General features: G+C 42.1%; 1 protein-coding gene across 1 annotated transcript in view; it reads left to right on the top strand.

The window, feature by feature from the left end:
* The window catches only part of PFKP (phosphofructokinase, platelet), a gene marked incomplete in the record, with an annotated part of 76,401 nt that overhangs the window by 20,917 nt on the left and 34,569 nt on the right, over window positions 1-20,915 (top strand). The window contains 5 exon segments of the mRNA XM_027775363.1: window positions 8,951-9,028; window positions 11,112-11,301; window positions 13,659-13,824; window positions 15,677-15,721; window positions 15,958-16,066. Coding sequence (XP_027631164.1) covers window positions 8,951-9,028; window positions 11,112-11,301; window positions 13,659-13,824; window positions 15,677-15,721; window positions 15,958-16,066 — 588 coding nt within the window.

Raw genomic sequence — 20,915 nt, 5'->3', positions numbered from 1 at the left:
CACTCTGTGAAAGGCCCACTCACAGTGGAGTAAGACTGGCCCTAATAAGCTCACCTTAACTTGGTCATGCACAGTTAAGGTACTGGGGATCCTGGGGTTAGGATTCTGACATACAGATTTTGAAGACACAGTTCAACCCAAGACAGTGCCCCCCATCCCACCCCAGCCATGATAGTATAAAAATGTCTTCAGACATTAGCAAATTTCACTGGGGGGCAAAAATCAAACCTCAATTACAAATTTGCTTGGGCTTAAATTTAGAAGGTGCTCCCCCCCCCCTTAAGAATTCAATAATTTATCCAATCTGTTTATAGTGTGGTTGCTCAGTTTATATAGACCTTTCCAGGTTACCAGATCAGAATGATTCAACAGATTAATATTGATTACCTAAAGTGTTCAATTTTTTTTTTTTTGGAGAGATTTTTTACTGTAGGGCGCGTGCGCTCGCCAAACAGACAGAGAGAGACATAGAGACAGAAAGCGAGAAATCACCCCCCAGGGGGGATGGTCACGCCGCAATCCCTTCTCCTCCATTCTCCTCTCGGGATCTTGGGCATGCACGCACACGCGCCCGGCGTGAGTTTTAAGCCACCGGGTCCGGGACACGAACCGCGGTCGACTACGTGGGAGTCCAGCGACATAGCCATTACGCTAACTGCTGTTTCCCTTCTTTTTTTTTTTTTTAGTAGTGGTCCGTGAAAAGTCTCTTAATCTGAACACACACTGTGTGTCTGCTAGAAGCCTGTACTGGGTTAGCCTGCGCTGTTCTGTCTGGCTGCTGCTTGCTGCCCTCTAAATGTGGGGCAGGGCTACGTGTGCTGCCTGTGAGCCCTGGGATCCCTTCTATGGAGACCGGAGGGTTTAACTCATGCTGAGCCAACTGTGTGTGTGTGTGTGTGTGTGTGTGTGTGTGTGTGTTTATTTTTCTTTAAGCTCTGGTTTGTTTCTTAGTCATTTACAAACAGCTTTTTTAGCTTCTTGGAGATGGTAATGGCAAATACATTAAAAGCCTTGTACAAAAGACTATGCCCAGGGCAAACTGCCTTGGCATTAGGAGGATCAAAACCAGGGAGGGGAAAGTCATTCCGCTAATCTGGCACTGCTGGGCTGCATGAAACAGTCCGCTCCTTGTGTCTAATTTACAATGTAGACTTAGTATCATCCCGTTTTGAAGGTTATTTGCCTACTTGAAAGTCATTTTTTTTCTCCTATTATGGCTCTTTGTGACTAACTTAAGAAATCAGGTGGTGGTGCAGTGATGACACAACTAGACCCACATGGGAAGGGTCCTAGGTTCATGTCCTAGGACCTCCTGAGCATGCTGAGTGCATGCGTTCCTGGGGTCAGGCCGGGCTGACGCTAGTAGATCTCAGCATTGGGATCCTGTTGGGAGATGCTCTTTCTCTGCTTCACTGTCTCTCTCTTTCCCATTGAAAAATAAATAAACAAACTCCTTAAAAAATGACTAAGTTTCTTTTTTTTCTTTCTTTGGAGAGGTTTGTGTTATAGGGCATGTGCTCTTGCCAGAGACTGAGAGACAGAGAGACAAAAAGCGAGAAATCACCCCCCCGGGGGGATGGCCACAGTGCAATCCCTTCTCCTCCATCCTCCTCTCGGGATCTTGGGCACTCACGCACACGCGCCCATCGTGAGTTTAAGCCGCCGGGTCCGGGACTCGAACCACGGTTGACTACATGGGAGTCCAGTGACATAGCCATTACGCTAACTGCTGGTCCCAGTTTCTACCTTCTTTAAGAAAATAATTTCTATTAGACCGGCACTGTTATAGACAGCTGTTTGTAAGTATCATTACTATCAGAGCCCATTTCGATCATATTCCACATTCTAAAAAAAGACTAGGAATGATTTTAATCATTTTAGGAGATAATCCTTTTGCTATTAAAGCCAACAAATCTAGGACCGACACCACTGCATAGTTGTAAAGTGCTATGCATAGAAGGCAGATCCCACATGGCTGTGACCATGATTCAAATCCCAGCCCTGGTGGCTTGAAAAACATGTCTGTGTGCCCAGGATCCTGACAGGATAGGGGAATGGAGGAAAAAGAACTGCAGTGTAACTATGTTCTGGGCGGGGGCTGGGGAGGGGATTCTCTCTCTCTCTCTTGCTCTCTTATGAGTGTACATGCCCAATGGCAAGAAAGAAAATCTAAATATGCTACTGAGCCATGCTTTCTTATGAGAGAATAAAGGACCTTAGAACGCCATCAGCAGTTAACCCTGTGGTCTTTGCAGACTTGCTGCCCTGGTACCCACACCCTTGTGTCCACACAGCTCCAGGCCTTTGCTCTCCTTGCAGTTTTCTATCAGTAGTTTTCTCCCTGGGCCCAGGTGCACTCCGGTGGGCCTTCCCTCTGCACTTGAGTTAACAGCCTGTTGTCTTAGCTTTCCTTGTTTCAGACTCTGAGCATTTATGGCTTGACCAAATCTACCTACAAACAAATTTAATATATCAGTTAAAAGATTGGTTTCATTCTTTCCTAATTTGCCATAATGAACATTGCTTTTCTTCTTGGGTGGCATGAGTCCCCCCCCCCCAGTTTCCACAATGTTTAAGGTGAGAAAGGGCATTCTGGTGACAAAACAAACAAAATTCAGCCTTTTTACTCAGAAGCATTGGTGCTCCTTCTCTGGTCTGACTTCTCAGTGGTTGGTTGAAGTTGGAGAAAGGAGGAGGCAGGTGAATTCTCTGTGGATCTTCTGTAATCGGGTCATGTTTATACACTTAGAATGTGTGGGGATGTCTGTGAAACTATTTGGGAAGACAAAGAACAGGTTTTGACATCAAGACAAGACTCTTTGGAAACATTTCTGATGTTTTTTTTATTTTCCTCTTGTTTCACTCTTCCTGTTCCTGACTCTGGCTTCTGCTTCCCCAACAATTTTCTAAAAACTAAGCAATGTTATCTACATCTCTTTCAGTCACTTTCTTTGAGGTTTTAAACCTGTCTGTATTTTATCTTCCTTAAAATAAAAACTATGCGGGACCAGCAGATGGTGTAATGGTTACGTTGCAGGACTCCCACGTAGTCGACCATGGTTCAAGTCTGGAACCCAGTGGCTTAAAACTCATGCCAGCCGCATGTATGGGCATGCTCAAAATCCCAAGAGGAGAATGGAGGAGAAGGGATTATGGTATAGCCATCCCCTCTCTTAGTCTCTGTCTTTCCAGCAAGTGCACTTGCCCTGTAGCAAAAATCTCTCTTAAATAAATAAATGTTAAAAATAGAAACTACTCAAACACTGCTTCCCTGTCTAAGCATAATAGCGATCCTTGAACGTATAGCTGAGTACATCATTTGTAGTTTCTCATGTGTCACCTTTACCACCTATCTCTGTCGAGTCTTTACTCAAACTCTACCTTTTCCCTGCAATATTGGTTTGACTAAGTTATTTAGTCAGTTGGTTAAAGACCGATTCATGGGACCTAGGTCTCCCTCTTTGGAACCTTGGGCAGTATAGATCAGGGATGATAGTAATTACAAGAATAGCATTAGGTTTAATTGAAACACACTATCTTAGGCTTAATTCACCCTGTATGATCTTCAACTCAACCCCCCCATAATCATCAATGTCATGCTCATGGTTCTGGACAATCTAGTCACAGTCAACATTTTCAAACTGTGAACAATACTTTCAAAGTGCATTATCTTCAATAGGTCATTTTCCTCTGGAATGTTTGCTATTTGAATAGTTAGCTGTTGACTGAAGAATTCAGGACATCAGATTGAAAAAAGTATCATCCAGTAGAGAAGACATACGGATCTATCGAGCATACGTATTCTAAAATAAAAAGACTTCTTTGTTGTAACATAGATCTGTAATTCCCCTGAACAGCTCCCCACCCCAACGAGTCTTTAATTTTAAAAAATATGTATGATATCTCTTAGAAAGGAGAACTATCTCTAGGAGGACTCTTTTTCTGTTTATGATAAATCAACAAATGCCTAAAAATATTGGACAAAACTACCTCTAAACAGAGGACTGTCTCCTAAATAATCAATTAGAAGGCTATTTATGCTTATTTTGACATCACTCAAAACAATTTCAAACAAGAAGTTGAAAATGACCTAAGAGCCTATAGCATGTGCTTAGACCCAAGAAAAGGTCTGATAGTTTCATCTTCTGAATTATAGTCAACAGGACAGATGGTGTTACTTTTGTTCAAACACTAAACATGGTTTTAAAGGTTTTTATGGTTTGTTTTTCTTATGTGACTCATAAAACTCACTTTAGAGGAAGATTCGAAAATGGTATTTTAGAGAATAATTTGGGCTGTGGCTATATTAAATTAAGTGTTCAGCCTTCCAAGGAGAGACATCTATAGAAAAGATTCATCAGAATTTGTAACATCATAGTAAACTTGTGGAAAATTAGTCTTCCTAATTTATTATCCTCTTCCTTTTTACTAAAGAGGCAGCTTAAAACTTACAGTTGGTGGTTATTTTTTCAATGTTACATGAGCTCAGTGACTTTGCAAATTGAAAATGAGTCATTTCCTAGCACATAGCACATGAGTACAATAGAGAACTTGGAACTTAATACTAAGAAAGCCTTTTGTTTTATTTAATTTATTTAATTATTTTGCCATAGGGCTTGTGTACTTGCCAGAGAGAGATGGAGAAAGACAGGGTGGGGGAGAATGAGAAATCACCCCTGGGGATATGACTGTGCTGTAATCCCTTCTCCTCTGTTCTCCTCTCCGGATTTTGGACATGCATACACGAGGGCTCGGCATAATTTTCAGGCCTCCTGGTCTGGGACTCGAACTGCAGGTGGCCATATGGGAATCCAGCACCTTAACCACCACATCACCTTCTGGCCGCCGAAGCCATCCTGCTTTAGAGTTTAGTTGCTTTCTTTATCACTAAGCATTCATGATATACAAATAACCAAATCATTTTTAAAAAACATTTTACTTTTTAAAATACATTATAGGTGGCAGGACAGGTTTTCATGTTGTTAATGTGGAATCCAAGAGATTGGTTAAAAAAAAAGAAAAAAAAAAAGCTTTATTAAATTAGTATTTAAATTCTGAGAAATAATAAGAGAAAAGGAAATGTTTCTCTTCCTAATACGGCAGAGGAAGCAGTGAGATGACATGTAATGGTTGGCTAAGGATCAGTTTCCATGGTAGCAGATGCTCCAGGAATAGCCAGGAATAGATGCTGTTAGGGTGCATGGTGGGGTGTGGTCCTGACACACTCTCAGGGTGCTTCACCTACCTCAGTCTTGTCCTCTTTCCAGGACAGTGGGAGGCTGGCCTGAGTTTCTTTAAACACCTAACATATGAATGCATAGAGATTACTTCCGTGGCTTTGGAGTGAAAGTTTAGTAGGTCTTCATATTCTGTTTCATAAAGCCCTACTGTTTTTTTTTTTTTTTTTTCTGGAGAGATTTTTTTTTTGCTATAGGGCGTGTGTGCTCGCCAGACAGACAGAGAGCGACAGAGAGACAGAAAGCGAGAAATCACCCCCCAGAGGGGATGGCCACGCCGCAATCCCTTCTCCTCCATTCTCCTCTCGGGATCTTGGGCACGCACTCACACGTGCCCGGCATGAGTTTTAAGCCACCGTGTCTGGGACACAAACCGCGGTCGACTACGTGGGAGTCCAGCGACATAGCCATTACACTAACTGCTGGTTCCCATAAAGCCCTACTGTTATCACAAGTCTCCATCCTGCTCTGGCCTGCTGTTCTGGCATCATCATTGGTACTATTTTCTCTCATTCCCAGAAGTCTGGGAGTCTGTATGATGGATCATGCTTACTCTGAGCACAGTCCATTTCAGCCTCGTGGTGCAGAGTTTGACCCGTGGACTCAGGCACTTGCCTGCCCCCTCTTCATTTTCTTGCCTCCTGAGCACCCAGAAAATCAGTGTCTCCATGAATGACAATCTGTCCAGTAATATTCTTTTGTCTTAAGAAGGGAAGTGCTGTGTCGTGCATGCAGAAAGAAGTGATTCTTAGAGAAAACCTAGGAGTTCTGGGTTGTAGAGAAAATTAAAAGGGCAACCCTAAGGCTAGGTTTTCTATCTATCCATCTATTTATCCACTTAACCACCCACCTACCTACCTATGTGTTCTTAATTTTCTGTAGAAATAAGTGCCCCCCTCCTGAGTTACCCAGAATGAGGAGAGGGCATGGTTTTACATTGGGCCATTTGTGCCTGGGAAGTCCTTTGTATAGACAAGACAGCTTATCCACCAGGATACGACATAAATAGCATCCTCGATAAGGGGGCCCTTTCCCCGGGTAAGGCCTGGATTGGGCCCCCACCGGCTTCTCACTCTTACCTTCCACAGGAGAGCTATACCTGGCTCTAGACTTTAAACAAAATCTGCTAAATGTGTACACCCAGTAAGATTTCAGGAAGGAGGCACTGATAAAAAAAAAAATAAATAAAATCGATCTTTAATATTAGACTGGGATGTGTTTAGAAGTTCCATTGTTTCAGCATGAAGACAGTGGGCCAATTACAGGCAGTCATTCTACCAGCCCATTTAAGGGCTGAGAGGAATCTGCTGAGGAACTCAGGGCCCCAGCAAAGAGCAGAGGTGTGGAGAGACGTTTGCCAGTTCACAACAAGCCTGTGGTCGCTTTTCTGGGTTCTGTTTCATACTATCTTTCCCTTTCCTCTCTGTAACATGTAAGACAACAGATTGCACATATACAGACCTATGTATGCACTTTATACTTCTGATGGACATCTGTACTTATAAATATACAAACAATCTGCCATAAAGGTGCCCACACTGTTGATAATGTACACAAGAAACTCCGCAATCCATGGCCATTTCATTTTTTAAGAAACTTTATTTTTTAATTTTATATAATGACTTTAATTTTAAAGGCATCTAGACAATAAACCAAGTGAACATTTAATAAAATCTTTTTTTTTTTAAAGAGAGATTTTTGCTATAGGGCATATGTACTCACCAGAGAGACAGAAAGAGAGCTATCACTCCCCCAGGAGGAATGGCCATGCCACAATCCCTTCTCTTCCATTCTCCTCCTAGGATTTTTGGCACACACACACAGTGTGAGTTCCAAGTCCCTGGGTCCAGGACTTGGACCATGATTGACAACGTGGGAGTCCACCAATGTAGCCATTATGCCATGTATTGGTCCCAACCTTTAATAAAACCTTAACTTCTGTCCTAGAAGTTCCTTTAAGTTCTAGGTCTCTAATAGTTCAATAGTCATCATCTTCATCAGAGTCCATTACTTTTCCTCTGTTGAATTTTATCGTCATTTTCTTTTCTGTTTGTTGGCTTATTTTTTCAAGGATTTCTATTAAACCTTGTTCTGATGCCTTCCCACTTAGTTGTCCTTCTCTCTCTCTTTCTCTCTCGCTCTCTCTCTTTCTCTCTCTCTCTGTCCCCTTCTCTCTCTGCTGAGCACATGCACCTTCTGGCAAAAAGAAAAAAGTTCATTCAGCACCAGCAAGTCTCTTGACCTCTACTAAGTAGGGGTTATGAATCCACAATAGTAGTCTATTATGATCAACTTTTCCAAATGTTTATTAGTCATTCCTTTTTAAAGTTAAATGCTGTCAAAAGTTAAGCAATAAAGATCTTTCTTTTTTCTTTCTTCTTTTTCTCTATTGCTGGAGGGAATTGTGCATTCATGGGCAAGAGAGAGAGGGAGAACCCCTCAACAGGGCATGATAACATCACAATCATTTCTCCTCCATTTCGCCAATCATCACAATTTGGGGTGCACGTATGCCCTGTGTATATTTCAAGCTGCCAAGATTAGAACCACAACCAAGTGGGATTCAGCTCCCAAAGCACAACACTTAACCACTATGCTACGGGGCCAACCCTCTGTATTTCTTCATCTCATGAATTCTGGTGGGGAAAAATAATAGTGAAATGCATTTAGAGTCAAAAGGTAATTATTCTTGGACTTCTAGGCAAAATATTGTTGATATCCTAGTTCACCGAAGTCTCCCCCTCAGAGCGCTAACATGTCCCTAGGAGGAGGTTAAGGCAGATGGGACTGTTACTCTGCCATGCTGTAAGAGGGAAACACTCAATGTATATCTAAAGCAGCTTTGAGGGAACCAGCAGTTAGCGTAATGGCTATGTTGCTGGACTCCCACGTAGTCGACCACGGTTCGCGTCCCGGACCTGGTGGCTTAAAACTCACGCCGGGCGCGTGTGCGTGCGTGCCCAAGATCCTGAGAGGAGAATGGAGGAGAAGGGATTGCAGCGTGACCATCCCCCCTGGGGGGGTGATTTCTCACTTTCTGTCTCTATGTCTCTCTCTGTCTGTCTGGCGAGCACACGCGCCCTATAGCGAAAACCTCTCCCCCCCAAAAAAAGCAGCTTTGAGTGCCTCGGCAATTCGAAGCCCTGACAAAATGCTTTCCTGTGTGCTGTGTGATTAACAGCACACTGTGCATGTGGGTTTGTGCTACATTGTGAACACTGCGGGTAAATGTCCCTTTCAAACTTTCAGGAACCATAGCAAAACACTTTGATCCCTTTCATATTCTTTTGACAAGTCTAAGTAGAAATTCTCATTTATTGCTGCCAGGTGGCATAGTGGTTAAGGTGCTGGACTCCCACGTGGTCCACCGTGGTTCAAGTCTCGGACCTGGCAGCTTTCTTTCTCACTTCCAATCTCTCTCTCTCTGAGAAAATTAAAATAAAATAAAATAAAATAAGAAGTATGAACAAAATTAATGAATTCTTTAAAATAAAGAAAAAGAAATTCTCATTTATTAGAGATTAAATTTAAGAAGCCATAGCACAATTTAATATATTTTTCCAGGTAAGATTGCCTTTTGTCTTCTCACTGTTGAAAGCTTAGGAAGTTGCCTTTATTGTTATTTGTGTTTCCATTTTATATAATTTATGAGCCAATTAACATTCCAGTAAAGTTCTACTCATTAAAAAAATTTGTCTTATTTTCTGATCTAGGGTTACCAAGGCATGGTAGATGGAGGGACTAATATTGTGGAAGCCGACTGGGAGAGTGTATCGAGCATCCTGCAAGTGGTGGGTACCATGTTACTATTTTCGATTTTTCTATGTAAATGACTCTTCTAGTTTGAAACTGTTATATTTATCCTTTGGTCACACAGATTAATGCATACGCCTGGCATTTTTCTTACCTATATGTTTTGGGGCAAAATGTCTTGATTTTGTCATTGAATAAAACTAAGTTAAAAATCAAAGTTTTGCACGATGTAAACACAGGAATTACCCTCGCGGTAAACAACGTGGGGACAGTTGATGTTCATTAGAGAAAGATCTCTTCAGCAGATTTTGTTTTTCCGGATCAAACTTGGATTTGTTGGTTTGGTTTACAACTGCATGCTCACCTGCAAATCTTCATTTCCATTGCGTTTCCGTGCATCCCTTGGTGTTAAGTACAACAGAGCCTGGGAAGGGTTCTGCTTGGCAGCCTCTGATGGCTGTGGATTTAATGGGGACACAGCATCCTGGTTCTGGTCTGAATCAGACAAGATTAATTTCCCTGGTGAATGGCAGAGATGAGGTAATTTCTACTTTGGGCAAAACAGTTGCTTCCTTTAAATTTAAAAGAAACTTGCCCGAAGGTTTTACAGAGAGCCTAATAAATTCCCGGAACATTTGAGCTTGGTGAGGGCTCCACATCAGTTAATAAAGGCTTTATGTGAAGAGAATAAGCTTCATGGGAAACTCTTTACTGTGGTTCGGTCCTTAAAATGTATGTATTTCTCTGTGACTCATTTTGAGTACTTTTAATGGAAAGAAACCAAATTAGTGCCTTCATTCTGAAGGTGCCCGTGGGGCGTATGTTCTAATGCTGGCCATAGATTAACCCTGCACTTGTGCCTCCCTGGCTCTGCTCTGCCTGGAAAGAGACTGAAGGAAATGTTGGCCAGACTCAGTAACTAGGTAGAGCATCTCTGCAGAAATTCATGTCGTATTACCTTGAATTCCAGACAGAAGCGCATGGCCATTCTGCTGTTGTGGTTGAAGGAAGGAAATAGGAAATGCACATATGGCTGAAGAGAGAGAACGGGCCTGCGTGTGGGTGTGTGCGTGATTGTGGATGTTTGAGTGAATGTGTTTGTGTACAGCATAAGTGTGTGTGGTGTATATGAGGATGTGTGTCTCGTGTCTCTGTGTGTGTGGTGTGTGTCTTCGAATGTGTATGTTTGGGAGCCACATGTGTACGTGAGTATGTGTCTGAGTGTTTCTGTGTACCATGTAAGTGTGTGTGGTATGAGTACGTGACTGTGTGTGTGTGTGTGTGTGTGTGTGTATGAATCCATGAAAGGTGCTATCTTCTTAGCTCGGTGGTGCATGGTGTCATTCCTGAGGCTCTCTGTCTTATCTTTTTGGTGTTGGCATGTCTGGGCTGCTGACTCTGTTTCCAGTTGTAACAAATCACACACTCGTCCAGCTGCTGTGTTCAAATCACAGACCAGAGGGCCAGCTTCTCCGCACTCTGCATCTCCCACCCTAGGCTGCTTTTGTGGGGTAATGTCCGGTCACACTTAGTACCCATGTTAACACAGATTGCTGCTGGTGCTGAATGAACTCTAGTTTTTTTAGTCACCTTTTTATAATACGTTGACCAGCTGAATGGTGGTAATTTTCATGTAACATGAGTTTTTGCTAGGATTCAAGGTGAAATCTGAGTAACAGGAGAGCCAGGGTCACCTGCACATTACAGGGTACTCCGCCTCTCAGGTCAAGGCTGATGATGGCTGGTGGTCGCCTCTCACTCCGTCTTCGCGTGTGCCTGATGGGGCTCATCTGGTGTTGGGGCAGCCTTGTCACAGGCCTGCTGCATCTCTGTGCTGATCTCTCACACACGTTGTGCTCTGCATATGTAGCTGATGCCTTTGTGTCTCACTCAGCTTGGTCACCTTGGGCGTGACGCACATACATATATTTTGTGGAATTCTGGTGTGGGAGCGAAAATAGGAAAACGTCATGCACTTTCACAGTGGAGTGACTCAGATGAAAATGAGGAATACTTAAATTCAAAAGTCCTGTTTTTACGTCAGCCTACACAGATGCTGATCCATTTGGCTTTCTATCTATCAAAGGCAGATGGGTAAACATGATTTTGTATCTCTTCCAGGGCGGAACCATTATTGGCAGTGCCCGTTGCAAAGCCTTTCGTACTCGGGAAGGTCGCTTAAAGGCTGCTTGCAACCTGGTGCAGCTGGGCATTACGAACTTGTGCGTGATTGGTGGGGATGGAAGTCTCACAGGGGCCAACATCTTCCGCTCAGAGTGGAACGGACTGCTGGAGGAGCTGGCGCAGAATGGTACGTGTCCACCTGCCCTCGTGCTGTTCTCCGAGGTGACTGATCCCATGTTCGTCTTCTCTCGCCTTTGGAATACTATGAAACTCATATAGTTTGCCTTTTCACTGTAGCAGTGATAGTTTTTGTTGTTGCCCATCTTAGGGTTTACCATCCAGCATTTAAATTTGTGCCTCCAATAATAACAGTCATGATAATAGGAATATTTCCTGGGGTCAGACAGGGGTGCAGCAGTAGTACAACATTGTATTACATGAGGCTGACCCATGGGAAGATTCTAGATAAGTAACAGAAGACCTCTTTGTGTAAGCCAGCCATGAGTGTGCTCGTGATCTGGGGCTGGCTGAGACTGGGGGTGGATCACACTGTGAAGATCCCGTTGGTGGTGCTGTTTCTTTGTCTCTCTTGCTCATGGAAGAAAGAAAGAAAGATACATATTTCTACAAAAAGAATAACGATTAGCTTTACTGTGTGCCACACATGGTTCGACTTCTTACATATTTTCATGGGCTCCTCAGGACAACCATCTGAGGAGGTTTTCTGTTTATCCTCACCTTACAGATGAAGAATCAGAGACCTCAGGGGAATGCACAGTACTGTGGGTGTAGACCATGTCTACCTCAGCCCTTGGATACCAGTGTCGGCACCTTGAGCTGTGACACTGTATCCCTTGACAGCTTCCCTTGGGCCTCTTTTTAAACTTAAGTTGTTACAAGACTAAAATGATGGTAATGATCTGTTGTTATATTCCCCTTTATCACCTTTATTACTACTTAGGAATGGATTTCTGATAACTCTAAGTATACCATAGTTTTTATCTTCGAAAGCTATTGTTGTGTTATTCCAACTTAATAGAAAATATGACCATTAAAATTGTATTGCTCAGGGTCAGCAGGTGGTGTGGTGGTAAAAGGCACTGGATTCCCACATGGCCAGCCTCAGTTCAAGTTCTGATCTTGATAGCTTATTTCTCATTCCCACCCCCCCACACACACCATCTGATAAAACTGGAAAATAATAATAATAAAATAATAATAATTAAAAGTAAAGTTACATTTAAAAAATCATATTGCTCAAACCAATAGCAACTTTATGAAAGGCATAAACTTGAGATAAAGCAGTTATCTGCAAGTTGTGTAAAGACCAATGGACAGGATGGAGAATAGTTGCTGGATTGGAAGCAGTAAGGGCCTCCCAGTGTGCCCTTATCACCCTGTTCTGCTCTAACACAGACTCACTGGTAGTACAGATGAGGAGGCAAAGCTTGTGCCTGCCCCTTTGACAATTCTGACTTCATTCATGCAGAACTGCCTGACCCCACTGAGTCTGTCTTGACAGCACTGGGTGGATATCTGCTGACCAGCTCCCTAGGAACCTGTGAGAAATCAGTATGAAGATGACAAGATTCTTAAGTATTTAATTCCAGAATTATATTATCTTCATTCAGAGCCATGCCATTTATGAAACTGTTGCTAAATAAAATTAAGATTTTTTAAAAAGTTTATTTATGTAGTTTATGAGCAATAGAGTCAGGGAAACGGCACCTTCCACAGAGTCTTGATGCCGCAGTCCACCCCCAGCTCCGGTCAACATCAGGTCATGGACACATGTGTATCTGCTGTACTCAGAGTCGTCTCTGCATGCAAACCTGCAACCTTCCATGCGGGTCAGTCTCAGACTGTTGTGTTATTGTTGCATCACTGTCCAGCCCCCAAACTGATATTTTTATCCACTGATTCCAACACACAGATTCTTTTATTTCTTTTACTTTTATGATTTGATGCTCTTGTCTAAGTGTAAGGGATAACTCACATTTTTGTATGCATTCACTTTTGGCTGTTCTTTTCTTAAGTATCACAGCATCAGGTTGCATGTTTAGATTGAGTAGCTCTAATTCAAAAATCTAAAATCCAAAATGCTACAAATCCAAAACTTTTTGAACACCGATATTGCTACCTCAAGTAGAAAATTCCACACCTGATTGCATGTGATTGGTCATGGGCAAAATGCTACAATACAAAAAAAAAGGTATAAAATACAATCACCTCCAGGCTACATGTATTAGGCATACATGAAACAAAAATGAATTTTGTGTTTAGATTTAGGTCCTATTCCTAAGATATCTTACTGTGTATGAACAAATATTCTAAAATCAAAAAAAAAAAAAAAATCTAGACTTACCAGCATTTTGGATAATGGTTTCTTACCCAGTAGTTCTGAGAAAATAAAGTACTAAGTAGGAAAAGCATTTAGAATCATTGGTTTATTTACCCATAGTCATTCTGCCCCATACCTCCTGGTACACCCAGAGGATTAGCAGCTGTTACTGAATGTAAACGTGTTATTTTCTCGCAATGCAGGTAAGATCGACAAAGAGGCTGTGCATAAGTACGCTTACCTCAATGTGGTTGGCATGGTGGGCTCCATCGACAATGACTTCTGTGGCACGGACATGACTATCGGCACGGACTCCGCCTTGCACAGAATCATTGAAGTCGTTGACGCCATCATGACCACTGCCCAGAGGTAAAAGAACTTAGAGAAACCTGTGGGAATCGATTTTGGGCACATGAGATACTCCAGTTTAGCATCACTGCTGGCTCTAGATGTTCTGTAAGATGGGTGTCCTTGCACACCTGATACAAGTCATCTTTTTTTTTTTTTTTAAACTTTTTAAGAATTTATTTTATTTAACTTTATTTATTTTAATTTGACCAGAGAGGGACAGAGAGAGAGAGAGAAAGAAAGTGAGAAAGCAGGCTGCCAGGCCCTGGACTTGAACCATGGTCAGCTTGTGGGAGTCCAGTGCCCTTCACCACCACACCATCTGCTGGCTCCAAGTCTTCTAACCTGGGTGTTAGAACACAGTACAGTCTAAGAAATTGGTCTCTAGTTTACGTTCTATTCTTTAAGTTTAAAACATCAATTTAAAAAAAAAAAATTATTGGGGCCAGAAAGTGTCTGGACTCCCATATGGTCAACTGAGATTCAAGTCTCAGACCTGGTGGGTTGAAAATCATGCTGGGCACGCTTGTGTTCATGCCTCAGAGCCCAAGAAGAGGATGGACAAGAAGGTACTGTAGTGTAGCCATCCCCTGGGGGTGAGTTCTCACTTTCCCTCTCTCAGTGTCTCTCAGTGTCTATCTCTGGAGCATGTACACGCCCTATGGCAAAAAAATTTAAAAACAAAATTTAATTATTAAAGAAAAATATGTCCATGGGAAAGAACTTAGAAAACAAAAGAAAACAAAATGATCTCTTGCCCTAAATCCTCCCAGAGGAATAGCAAAAGGTAAAGACATTGTGTGAACTTTGCCACAGCACTGGTTAGAGATATGGGTGAGCTTTATAAATGTGTAGATAGAACCAACATCATTTTATGTGAGGTGAACTAGGCTCATGACAGATCATGACAGGGCAGCTAGAGTTTCTGAAGCAGCTTTCCAAAAAGCCATGTGAAATAGCAAATGAGACAGGTGTCTTCCACTTTATGGATGAGGAGCTTGAGACTTGGAATGCTGAAACAGACACCAGATAGCAGGGGCTCCTGAGCTGTCCTGGTGGATCCGTCCTGTTCACGGTGCTGCCTCACTGGACAGTTTCAGTCCACAGGTATGAACTCCATGGCCATAAGAACTCCATGGCCACTGGAAAATCACATCATCTCTTGAGGGCTAGGAGGATCAATTTTTCCGTTCTATAGTTTTTCCATTCTGTGGCAAGAACACATAGTCACCAGGTGTTGATGACACTGACTTTGTAACCCTCCTATGTGTTTGCGTGGGCTATATCTAGGCCATGGGTCTTGACTAGAGAACCAACTGAGTTTGCCCAATATAGTTGTTACCTGCAAAGAGTACAGAAAAATACCCTAGAAGTAGAAGCATGTCTTAGGGTCCAAGCAGATAGATGTTATTAAAATATATAACTATAAGGTACAGTTGCTGCTGAAGCCCTTATACTCACCAATTTGATATGCTATTGCAATAGCATTTGCTTTTATAGAAAATGGGTCATTTGGGGGCCAGCAGGTGGCATGGTGGTTAAGGCAGTGGACTCCCACATGGCCAATTGTGGTTTGATCCTGGACCTGGCAGCTTGCTTTCTAATCCTCCCCCAGCCCATACCCGCTGCCATCTCTCTGGTGAGCACATGTGCCCTATATAAAATTAAAATAATAATAATAATAATAAATCAAATTAAATAATAATTCTTTAAAAAGCACACAAAAGAAAATGGACCATATTTTGAAGCTGAGCTACCTGCCATGACTGTGAAGCAGGTTTTCTGTCTGCTTGTCTGTGAAATCGCTCTTCTCTTTGCTTTTCATGGTATCGCCCATGGTGGTGAGTGAAGAGTTCCTTTATTTCTTTTCCAGCCACCAGAGGACCTTCGTTCTCGAGGTGATGGGGAGACACTGTGGGTATGTATCTGCAGAGGATTCGGGTGGAAATGATCCTTTGCACCGTCTGCTTAGAAGCCCTGCACCTCCCCTTGTAAATACTCTGGCGGAGAGTTCACAGATGAGCCAGCATTTCTGATGCGTGTTGCAGTGTTGTGCCTGCCTGTTTGTCATTGAGCCGAGAGGCTACTCTGTAGCAGAAGTTTTAGAGGATGGCTCCTCCTCGGTGTGTTGATACCCTTGTTGTCTCCACGTAGGTATCTAGCCCTGGTGAGTGCCTTAGCCTGTGGTGCCGACTGGGTGTTCCTTCCAGAATCTCCACCAGAAGAAGGTTGGGAGGACAGTATGTGCGTCAAACTCTCAGAGGTAATTTATATTCTGTGGCCATCGGGGCCAGCGATTCTGGCTGTGTAGCTTTAACCCAGATTCACAGCGGCCTTTAGGAGTTCCAATTAGGACAGCATTTCAAGCAAGTGAAAAACCTTCTGATTGTAAAATGAAGTCATGCTTGTTGCAAAGAATCTTCTTATATTGGCTATTCAACGTCTCTTAGCTTTCTAACATCATAGAGAGCATCACCATGGAGAAACAGCTAAAAATTTTATTTTTTTTTTACATTCAAAGTAGCAGTTTTAGTTTTAATAGAGCAGGGACCGTGAGATCATAGCTATTCAATTAGATCTGGGGAGAGGATATGTTTCTCCTTTCTCTGCACACCTAAGCCTGAACAGACTTGTTTTACCTCCCCACTTTTAATCCTCCCAACACTTTGCGTCATATGTGGTGGTCTTTTTTTCAGCCATGAGGTCTCCATCACATTGGGTTTTCTGGTTAAGCAACTTGATAATTATTTTGAGCCAGACTTCTCCTTCTGTCGCTAATTTGTTCAATCGGTGTTCCATACTCTGTACTGTTAGTAGGGGGCAAATTCCCTTCTATGAAAGCTCATATGTAAGTCAAAAGAGGTCTCATTTAAGACCGGTTCACTTTCAGGACAGAAATTGCGGCAGTGTGGGTTAATTTTCTGCTCTTATTTTTATAACCCTCTTATCATTATTCTGCAGGTGAATTGTATGTGCATTATAGCATCAGCCAATTTCATTTGTATTTAGCAAGCATGTAAGCAGTGCCTGTGACTAGGGCCACGTGTGTAGTAAAGCATTTACATCAAGGTATCGAATTTCAAGAGAATAATTCACACAATGTGCTGACTTGAAAACCTATATAACAAACTTAGCTGGGAAGAATCATGCATCCTGTTGATACTCAATCTCTTGATGGAATGAGCCAGATTGTGGTGAATACCCAGAGTACAGTTATTACCCTTGAAGGAATAAGTCCTGTGTTTCTTGCTTCTGACCCAGAAGACACATAATCAGCCTCCTCAACTGCTGGCTTGCTATATGGCCATGTGTAGCTGGTTTTATAAGATGAGTGACATTCCTTTTTTATTTTTAAAGATTTAATTTTATTTATTCATTCATTTATTTTAATTTGGCCAGAGAGTGAGAGAGAGGGAAAGTGAGAAAGCAAGCCACCAGGTCCGGTACTCAAACCGTGATTGGCCATGTGGGAGTGTCCAGAACCTTAATCACCACGCCACCTGTTGGTCCCCCCTTTTAACCGGACCTTCTGTGTGGCCATGAGGAAGGATACCCAGGTATCTGCTGTCACATGGGACATCACCTAAGAAGGCTCTACACCAAGGAGCCATGGATCTAGGGTCTAATGGCAGCCCCTTTAGAAGTGAGAAACAAGCTCTCTAGTGCATGGCTATTCAGAAGGTCTGCAGCAAGACAGTGGGGTGGGGACAGTCACTCAGTTTTTAGGTACTGATATTACACTCATAGGCTATTTTTCTTTTTAAAATATATACACTTTTTTAAAAACTTTATTTACTTTTTAAATTTGAACAGAGAGGGACAGAAAGAGAGAGAGAGAAAGTCAGGAAGCAAACTGCCAGGTCTGGAACCAGAGCATCTCTACAAAGCGTATGTATTTCAGTATAAAATTTAAAAGAACTATCTCGGGCATCAGAATTCTTGGGGGTGACTCTCAGCTCTACTACTAAGACAGTATGTGCGTCAAACTCTCAGAGGTAATTTATATTCTGTGGCCATCGGGGCCAGCGATTCTGGCTGTGTAGCTTTAACCCAGATTCACAGCGGCCTTTAGGAGTTCCAATTAGGACAGCATTTCAAGCAAGTGAAAAACCTTCTGATTGTAAAATGAAGTCATGCTTGTTGCAAAGAATCTTCTTATATTGGCTATTCAACGTCTCTTAGCTTTCTAACATCATAGAGAGCATCACCATGGAGAAACAGCTAAAAATTTTATTTTTTTTTTACATTCAAAGTAGCAGTTTTAGTTTTAATAGAGCAGGGACCGTGAGATCATAGCTATTCAATTAGATCTGGGGAGAGGATATGTTTCTCCTTTCTCTGCACACCTAAGCCTGAACAGACTTGTTTTACCTCCCCACTTTTAATCCTCCCAACACTTTGCGTCATATGTGGTGGTCTTTTTTTCAGCCATGAGGTCTCCATCACATTGGGTTTTCTGGTTAAGCAACTTGATAATTATTTTGAGCCAGACTTCTCCTTCTGTCGCTAATTTGTTCAATCGGTGTTCCATACTCTGTACTGTTAGTAGGGGGCAAATTCCCTTCTATGAAAGCTCATATGTAAGTCAAAAGAGGTCTCATTTAAGACCGGTTCACTTTCAGGACAGAAATTGCGGCAGTGTGGGTTAATTTTCTGCTCTTATTTTTATAACCCTCTTATCATTATTCTGCAGGTGAATTGTATGTGCATTATAGCATCAGCCAATTTCATTTGTATTTAGCAAGCATGTAAGCAGTGCCTGTGACTAGGGCCACGTGTGTAGTAAAGCATTTACATCAAGGTATCGAATTTCAAGAGAATAATTCACACAATGTGCTGACTTGAAAACCTATATAACAAACTTAGCTGGGAAGAATCATGCATCCTGTTGATACTCAATCTCTTGATGGAATGAGCCAGATTGTGGTGAATACCCAGAGTACAGTTATTACCCTTGAAGGAATAAGTCCTGTGTTTCTTGCTTCTGACCCAGAAGACACATAATCAGCCTCCTCAACTGCTGGCTTGCTATATGGCCATGTGTAGCTGGTTTTATAAGATGAGTGACATTCCTTTTTTATTTTTAAAGATTTAATTTTATTTATTCATTCATTTATTTTAATTTGGCCAGAGAGTGAGAGAGAGGGAAAGTGAGAAAGCAAGCCACCAGGTCCGGTACTCAAACCGTGATTGGCCATGTGGGAGTGTCCAGAACCTTAATCACCACGCCACCTGTTGGTCCCCCCTTTTAACCGGACCTTCTGTGTGGCCATGAGGAAGGATACCCAGGTATCTGCTGTCACATGGGACATCACCTAAGAAGGCTCTACACCAAGGAGCCATGGATCTAGGGTCTAATGGCAGCCCCTTTAGAAGTGAGAAACAAGCTCTCTAGTGCATGGCTATTCAGAAGGTCTGCAGCAAGACAGTGGGGTGGGGACAGTCACTCAGTTTTTAGGTACTGATATTACACTCATAGGCTATTTTTCTTTTTAAAATATATACACTTTTTTAAAAACTTTATTTACTTTTTAAATTTGAACAGAGAGGGACAGAAAGAGAGAGAGAGAAAGTCAGGAAGCAAACTGCCAGGTCTGGAACCAGAACTGAAGTCAGCCATGTGGGAGTCCAGCATCCTTCACTACATGCCACCTGCCGGCCCCTAGATTCATAGTTTATTTTTTAACTGTGTAGTCTTACCTGCCAATCTTTTTGGAGTTTTGACCTCATAGTTGGCACTGTCAAATACTATAAGAATAAGAAAATGTTGGGTTTGCTGAGTTAGGACTGATAATTTAAACTAATATATGTGTGGAAGCACATGATACCAATAGATCTGTCATTTATTTTTTATTGATTTTTAATATAACACTAGAAGAATTTCCCCAAGTATCTTGCTGGATTAATCAGTCTAAGAAGCAAGCCCAAGAGCATCTCTATAAAGCGTATGTATTTCAGTATAAAATTTAAAAGAACTATCTCGGGCATCAGAATTCTTGGGGGTGACTCTCAGCTCTACTACTAAGAGGATGACTTTGGGCAAAGTAGTACCTCAACTTCCTGTGTCCTAAATTCCTCATCTATAATGTGGGATAGAACTCAACTCCTTAGGTGTCTTGGAAACATTCAATAATGATTTAATCATTTCAAGTGAAGAGTGAGGAGATGCTCAATAAATTGTGGAGATAAGGTGGCTATCTTCCAATGTCAGTGTATAGATGACTCCATGATATTTAACAACTTAAGGATAGTATCTGTTACCGATGAAACACAGTTATTTATGGATATTTTCATCACTTCCATTTTTGCTCTTTTAAGCAATGCTAACATAATCACTCTTGTACTCCAATCTTTATACTTCTAAGAAATTAAGTCTGGCTAATACATCCTCTAAAACATAACACATTTAATATCAAAAGCCAAGACAAAAATAGATTTATGCATTTGCAGTACCTGATGCAGAATCCGGGTTAGCCTACTTAGAACAACTCACTTTATCCCTGTCTTCTGGCAGGGACAGCTTCAGGCACAGTTGGCTCTGGGCTCCATGCAGTTACTGTAAGCACTTTCTACGGGAAGGTTTTCATTTTGCAACTTTGAAGTCAAAGCAAATGCATCGAGAATGAGTCAATCTGTATCTCAGAATAGTTGCTATGTTCTTTTTAGGGTTCATTTTGGGTTCATATGACTACTGTGAACGTATGCACAGCGATATGGCAAAAGCAATCACAGATATCCACATGTGCAAGCCAGCTATTCAGTGCAGCTGTGGCTGCTCAAACTCCCAGACTGGGCACTGTATTCTTTCCTGTCTCTTTTCTATGTCCAACTATCTACTTCTCATGACTGCATGCACCATCATCTGACCATAATGGCAGGGAATTATTGGCCTCAAATAGGAGTACATTGGGGTAGGGAATAGTGGCTCATGGGGACATGGCAAGAAGCTCTGCATTTGAAGGACACAGAGTGTGATATTCAGGGAGACACCGATGGGTGAGTCCAGTTTATATGTCTCCCTCATGGTGGAGATCCTTGTCAACCAACACTCCCCGACCCTGGCGGTGACTGTTGAAAACAAGGTGTTGTTTTCATTTTTTGTTGTAGCATCA

Source organism: Tupaia chinensis, unplaced genomic scaffold (genome assembly GCF_000334495.1).
Source record: "Tupaia chinensis unplaced genomic scaffold, TupChi_1.0 Scaffold000052_1, whole genome shotgun sequence".
NCBI classification, from domain to species: domain Eukaryota; kingdom Metazoa; phylum Chordata; class Mammalia; order Scandentia; family Tupaiidae; genus Tupaia; species Tupaia belangeri.
This window is presented reverse-complemented; position numbering and strand designations above follow the sequence as displayed.